The following is a 7,746-nucleotide window of genomic DNA, read 5'->3' on the forward strand; positions in this document are numbered from 1 at the left end:
TCAACTTAAAGCACATGATGATTACTGCGCAAATAGAGCTATGGCACCATGCTGATTACATACAGTTCACAAACAGCTTTATTTACACTCCAGTCTCTCTGCAGATAAATTCTTCCAACACTCTGTAACTGTTATTTTTTTTGAGTTTTTGCAACCAGGTTAGAAACTGATATATTACTGCTGCTCCCTAAAAATGCTGGACTGTCTCGTCAATTAAGGAGAACTACTTATTTTCCGCCCTTTGTTTCCAACATATGGAAGGAGGACATCTTTTCTAAATTGGGATATTGCCTGAAGCAGTATCCCTGCTGAGTTTTAAAATGTAAGTTTGGCTAATATATTCCAAAGAGAGCACAAAAGGAGAATTTATAATGATCAATATAGTTCTCAGTTTGGTTACGCTGAAGCGAGCAAAGTTATTTCTGTGCACTGAAATGTCAAAGACAATGATTTATGTAAAATACAGTTTTAGCCTCGGCTAAGGTTCTAGTGTCTTTTAGAAAAGAGACAAAGACACAACAGGTTTTTACTAGGGGTGGTACGGTTCATGAAAAAACACCCGAACCGCTCGGTTCGCTAGTCTCGGTTCGGAGCATGTGTGTACCGAACGGTTCGTCAGTACACTGTTAAGCTGCACTAACCTCTTACTGCCGTGGTGCCCACTTTCAACACCTATGTTAAAACACTTACTGGAAATGACGAGTGGGATGGGCGTGACAAACGCAACACATGGCAGCTGATTGGACGATTGCATCACATGGGTCTGGCTGGTCCCTAATTTCAAAACAGACTGTCATGGCGGCTCATTCAGAATACGATCTCATATTGTACTAAAATAGTTCACTGAAACGTGTTTCTGAAAACATTTTAAGCGAGAAATAGGCCATGCAGTTGCTGAATCTGTCTTCATTTCAGTTCGACAAAGGTCAGTTTAAAAGATTTTCGTCAGATTTTGAGAGACACCGAGCCGACCTCTCCTCAAGTGGAGTGGGGTGCCGCTGCAGGTCACGTCACGTCACCTGCAGAAATGTCAGGTGGGAGAGAGGCTGCCCAGAGCTGGAGGATGCGCCAGCGTTGTTTATAGTCTGGTGTGTGGGAACATTTTGGATTTCATGTTACCTATGATGAAATAAAACAATATAGAACTGCCACTGTGTGCATGTTTTGTGGAACATGCATTCAATATGCTAATTTTAGCTATATGCTGAAGTATATTCTGGAGTGTTAAAGATTAAAAGAAAAAATAACAAGAACCGTACAGAACCGAAAACCGTGACCCTAAAACCGTGATACGAACCGAACCGTGGGTTTTGTGAACCGTACCACCCCTAGTTTTTTACCATACTGTACATTAGACCTATAAACATATACTGTATTTAAACCCAAGGAAAACTCAACCACAGTAACAGTTTCCTGAGTCAAGTCTTTTCAAATGCACAAAGATGCATGGCTATCTCATGATTTCCAGGGTTTTCCCCAGACTGCTGTGGATTTGACAAGACAGAGGTCTGAATATGGGGGATTAGTGTTTTCGCAAAATCTTTTATGTTAACAAGACAAGGGACCCTATTTTAACAGTGGTGCAACAACCAGTGCATGCAGCGCTCACACAGCTTGATTTTTTCCTGAACTAGACATTGATTTTGCCCGTCTGTGGTATTTTGATTCTGAGCGCAGAGCAAAGAAATAAGGCAAGAAATCAAAAAATCTAACTACTATTTGACTATTTTAACAACTATTTTCATTAAACACTAATTATTTTAATCACTATTTTACTTAAACACTCTCCAGCCAATAGATGGGTTTAAACTGGCTGCTTTAGACTATCGCATTGCTATCAGGAGTCATGTCTGTTTTAAACATTCGGTATTATAATATAAGGTGTTTGTTTTGCGGTGAATGAGACATGAAGTTAAATTGCGGTACTTTCTCTCCGCTCTGCTCCGAAGCAGCGACGCAGTGGTGCTCGTGCACGTCTGTGTGGGGGTCGGAGCCCTGAGGAGATGCTATTTTCAAATCTTGCTAGCTTCACTACCAACCCTGCAGCCGTCTGAAGGCATCAGGACAGATATTTAAATAAATCTGCAGCCTTTGATTTGAGAAGTGCGGCACTAAAACGCAGTGCCATTACGCATGGACACCCACTGTGTTAACCTTCATTAAATTACATTCAAATGACACCAAGCTGCTGCAAAATAACCCCACACACCTCTACACACGTCACACGGTCCATTATAACTCAGCATACTGTCCATTTAATCGGAAATCGTGGGAAAATGAAACCGTGCGTGTGTGTGTGTGTTTGAACTATGCGCCAGGACCCTTTTTTTCCCATCGTTAAACAAGCACAACTGATAAAAATGTACTGAGAAGAGGACAATCCCACCATAAATCTAATCTCCTATGCAAATCTTTATTGTTTCTTCTGGCCTTCAACTTGACTCACTCATACTCTTTCATTGTTTTGTTGTTTCTTGTCTGTGGCTGATATACATCCTATGGTCTCAATGAGGATAGTCATACATCAAGGTGTGTTTCCAGGTAATTTGTGAATGTAAAAAGTCCAAATGATAACACTGTATAACTACTCCGAGAGTGCAGACATCTGCCAAGGCATGTCCTATCTCACAATGTTAATGCAGTGTGAATTTTCATGGTTAAAACCTTATTTTTCAGATTATTCTGACACCACATGAATGCAGCACAAATGCCCTGTACAGCAATGTTAACAAAAGTTTTAGGTTTTTCCTTGGCCCATGCTACCCCCTTCCACCAAGTTTAATGAAAATCGAGGCAAGAAGTTTTTCTGTAATCCTGCTGACAGACAAACAAACCGAGCCGAAAACATTACCTGTGCCTTTGAGGAAGTAAAGTGAGAATTAAACTGACAACAAAAGTTTTTACATACAAGAAAAAGAACTTGACTTTTCTCTGTCACAGTCTTTTGTGCACTCACTGTTGATTACATACCTCAGAGAGTGTTAGTGTAGCTGCCTGATATTTTGTGTATGCAGTATACCCAATATTTTGTCCCTCTCTATTTGCTGTAGATACATCTTCCAATACAATGCACTACAATCCAATAACACCACTAACTACAGACTCAAAGGTAATTCAACACCTCTGTGACACAGTCTCAACAACAATTACATATTAGACTGAAACATAATACTGTAAGCCAAAAAAAGAAAGTACTCATTAAGGTATCAAATATTACAGGGTAACATACTATATGTTATTTTTGTTATGAACTCTCATTTGATCTGTGTGGCATAAACCCATGTGTGTGACATTAAGTGGGATTTCACTACAGAAATGTTAGGAAATCTGATTTTGACACCTTTGTATGTGGTTGTAAGATTTCATCATGCACAACAGTTATTACGGAAACTGAAATCGACAAATTGATAAATAGACTTGTTGTGTAATGCAGTGTACTATCAGGAGTTTAATCTTGAATGGATAGCTTAAATTAAATGTTAGGAGGAGAAAATAACGATTTTCTGTCCATTAAGGATTCACTGAATTTGCTTTTCTTCTAGTTTGTCTTTATTCACAGTCTACAGATATGTCTGGGCATTTCACATTAACACTTAATGACTATTGGTGGATTTGTATTGTGATAAGATGTTATTGCTTTAAAAATGATTTTTTTATACATGTAGTATTAAAACAATAATACATAAAGTTACTGAATCCTTTATTTTAAATGTGTAAAGATGTTTGTGTTATGTAATGTCTAAAAGAGGAAGACAGTTCATTGGACTGAACATGGGCTTAATGATTACCTCCGACAAGTTTGGCTTGTTGTCTGTCTGTTTGTCAGCAGGATTGCGGAAATACTACTGGTCTGATTTTCATGAAACTTGGTTAAAGTGTGTAGCCTGGGCCAAGGATCAGAATCACAGGCCGGATACACAAATTATTTTTCACTTTAGGTATCATTGCGAGATAGGGCATGGCCTTGGCAGAGATCTGTGCACTCAGTGCACTTGTACTTATTTCAATGGTACATCACCTTTCAAAAAGCTCACCAGAAAAATAATAATAATCAAAAATGCAGGTATTATTCAAGAAAAATCAATCAAGCTTTACAGATGAGCTATGTGCTGCTTTAGAAATTCCTGGCAAAATGAAACAGTGTGTGTGTGTGTGTTTTTTCTCACCATAGCAGCACTTTTCATGGGGTGGCTAATGATCACAATGACACGTCCTCTGTAGTTCTGGAGTATTCCTGTTGAAGGACACTGCACCAGCTCACCATCAGGGCTGAACGCTGTGCTGAAGGGAATGTTGATACTGCCTGAAATATGGCCTCTGCTGAAGCTGGAGGTGGTGTGGTTAAAGAACACAGCTTTGAACAGGTACAGCACCTGCCTGGGACCAAGGCCAAAGAACCTTGTTTTGTTTTATTCCATACAGTTATAAGTAACGATAATATCCTTGGGCAACATGGATACAATAGACAGTATTAAACAATATCAAGTCAGTTAAATTATTCCCTAATTAGAGAACTTCTCATAGTGCTTATCAGGCCGATGTCCAATACAAAAAATATGTAAGACAATCTTCAAGATAGCTGTGTGGAAAAAAAAAAGTTTTTCCTCTTAACTGAAGGGAGGGAAGGAGCAGGATGAATAAGAGATATGAGAAAAGAAAAGAGTGGGTCTTAGTGGGGGATTTGCTGGAAAAACAGAGTTAGTATCAGCACAAGGACAGTGAACAACCCCAGAGTGGTATGTAAGGACTTGTCTCCGTACTTGTTTTACTAGATCTTAGTGCTGCATTTGACACTATTGACCATACAATCCTGTTACATAGATTGGAATACTTAGTTGGCATTCAAGGAATCGCACTAAGCTGGTTTAAGTCCTATTTCTCTGATCAATCTCAATTTGTTAATGATGAATCCTCCAAGTACGCTAAAGTTAGCCATGGCGTTCCACAAGGCTAAGTGCTTGGACCAATTCTATTCTCCTTATATATGCTTCCTCTTGGTAATATTATTAGGAAACACTCAATTAACTTTCACTGTTATGCGGATGAAACCCAATTATACTTGTCAATCTAACCACACGAAACCAGTCAGTTAGCTAAACTTCAAGCATGCATTAAAGATATAAAATCCTGGATGACCTACAATTTTCTGATGTTAAACTCTAACAAAACTGAAGTTATTGTGCTGGGCCCTAAACACCTCCGAACCTCATTATCTAAAGATATAGCTACTCTGGATGGTATTGCCCTGGCCTCCAGCACTACTGTCAAAAATGTAGGAGTTATTTTTGATCAGGATATATCCTTTAACGCCCATCTAAAACAAACCTCAAGAACAGCCTTTTTTCATCTTTGTAACATTGCCAAAATTAGGAATATCCTGTCTCAAAACAATGCTGAAAAACTAGTCCATGCATTTACTTCCAGGCTGGACTATTGTAATTCCCTACTGTCAGGTTGCTCAAATAAGTCCCTTAAGACTCTACAGCTGATCCAGAACGCTGCAGCGCGTGTTCTGACAAGAACTAAGAAAAGAGATCATATTTCTACTATATTAGCTTCTCTGCATTGGCTTCCTGTAAAATCCAGTATTGAATTTAAAATCCTCCTCCTAACCTACAAAGCTCTAAATGGTCAAGCACCATCATATCTAGAAGAGCTCCTAGTACCTTATTGTCCCACTAGAGCACTTCGCTCGCAGAATGCAGATCTACTAGTGGTTCCTAGAATCTCTAAAAGTAGAATGGGAGCCAGAGCCTTCAGCTACCAGGCTCCACTCCTGTGGAACCAGCTCCCAGTCTGGGTTCGGGGGGCAGACACTGTCACCACTTTTAAGAATAAACTAAAAACTATCCTCTTTGATAAAGCTAATAGTTAGGAGTTGCAGTGTCCGCCTAACCCGGCCCACCTGCTTCTCTTCATAGTCGTCAGATTAATAATATAACAAAAGTAGAGGGAGGCAGGCTAGTACAGCCCGATCCGTCAGGGGAGAGTTCCAAGCCCGAACAGGCTCCTTCACTTAAACTGCCTGTCTCTCTTAGTTATGCTCTTAGTTATGCTGTTATAGTTTTAGGACTTCCTTCCTTCCTTCCTTTGACTCTCTCCTCTCCTCTTTCCTTTGACTGCTCTCTCCTCTCACTTTTCATCTCTGTGCATCCCGTCCCATGGCATGCCTGCTACTAAACGGGCTCTGAGGATTTTTTCTCACCCAGCATATTTCCTTGGAGCACGTTGGCACCAAGATCTTGGTTGCAGCTGTCGCCGTGGTCCTGCTGCACTCCCTGCCAAGCTCTGCGGTGCCCTGCAGTGTCATGCTGTGTCCTGCTGAACCCTACAGCTTCCTGCTACGTCCATCCATGCTCTGCTGTGCCGCGCTACATCCTGTAACGCCCTGCAGCGCACTGATATGATATGAACTACTACGACTATCATTTGAAGTCACTATTCCTTATCTTTAAAGTGACTATTATTGCCTCTGTTCATCACATCCCCAACCGGCACCATCAGACACCGCCTACCAAGAGCCTGGGTCTGTCCGAGGTTTCTTCCTAATAGGGAGTTTTTCCTCGCCACTGTCGCTCCGCTTGCTCTTGGGGGAATTATTAGAATTGTTGGGGCTTTGTAAATTATAGAGTGTGGTCTAGACCTACCCTATCTGTAAAGTGTCTCGAGATAACTCTTGTTATGAATTGATACTATAAACAAAATTGAATTGAATTAATGGAATAATAACTCTTGAGAAAAAGGAGGTTGACCTATTTCTGAGAGTGTATTGACATTATTGCTACATATCTTAAGACAAGTGGTGCTTCTTTCTCGCTCAAATGACTATGTTCACTAAATCATATCATCTGCCACAAGAACATATAGAGTCAGTATGTTAAATAATGCAGTGTATAATCCACGAGCTGACAAATTCCATTGTGGTACATTAAACCTTACAATTACAAGAAGCACATGCCAGTTGTTTTACAGCAGAGAAAAACCACCAGGTACCTAGGCATCTAAATCTAGATTGTCCTGATTAACCCCACAGAGGTCTTAATATAATCCACTTTTTGTGACCGCAGACACCCACAACATAGCTTTGCCTAAGATCACAATAAAGGTGACAAAGGGTTACTAAATCCTGTGAAAGTGGTCAAATCCCTTTTGTTCATGTGGGTTAGCCTGAGGAGCCTCCAACTAGCAGCAGGCTCCATTGGCTAAAAGGAACTGCCATTTCAAAATCCTTGCTCTTTCAACTAATCCTTACTGATAAATTGCTATTTAACCCCCTTTACACAATTACCATTCCACTGATCTGTAGGGTGAGAATTACTCCTTTGGGTCATTTGCATTTTGTACAGGCTGGGTTTTCAAAACTGCCCATATGCAAAAGCAAATTACGTTATATTGTAAATTTCTGCGGGCTGTGCGCACAGTGGACACTGGGTTGTAGTGTGTAGTCTTATCTTAATCCACTGACTCCATCTGTTTCATACTTATATTTCAAAATCTGTGTTTTGTATTGTTTTATCTTCTAACCTACTCCAAAAACATTTGTTATAGTTCTTTTAAAGGTGTTTGTAAAGAAGTAAATGTATTGTCCAATAATTATTCTACTAGCTCCCACAGGTTACTGTATATTTACAAGCGCACTCACACTTTTTTTTGTCTTTTCTCTCTAGCTCTCTTTTTTCATTTCTTACACAACTTTTTCTGTCACTTGTAATGTGTACAAAGAGTGCAACACTATGAATGTTTCAT

The 7,746-nt window shown here is 39.9% G+C and overlaps 1 protein-coding gene across 1 annotated transcript in view; it reads right to left on the reverse strand.

The window, feature by feature from the left end:
- tbck (TBC1 domain containing kinase) overlaps positions 1–7,746 on the reverse strand; it is a 57,190-nt gene that overhangs the window by 4,563 nt on the left and 44,881 nt on the right. Inside the window, exon 25 of the mRNA XM_039817035.1 lies at positions 4,167–4,326. Coding sequence (XP_039672969.1) covers positions 4,167–4,326 — 160 coding nt within the window. The remainder of the gene's footprint in view (positions 1–4,166; positions 4,327–7,746) is intronic.

Source organism: Perca fluviatilis, chromosome 1 (genome assembly GCF_010015445.1).
Source record: "Perca fluviatilis chromosome 1, GENO_Pfluv_1.0, whole genome shotgun sequence".
Lineage (NCBI taxonomy): Eukaryota > Metazoa > Chordata > Actinopteri > Perciformes > Percidae > Perca > Perca fluviatilis.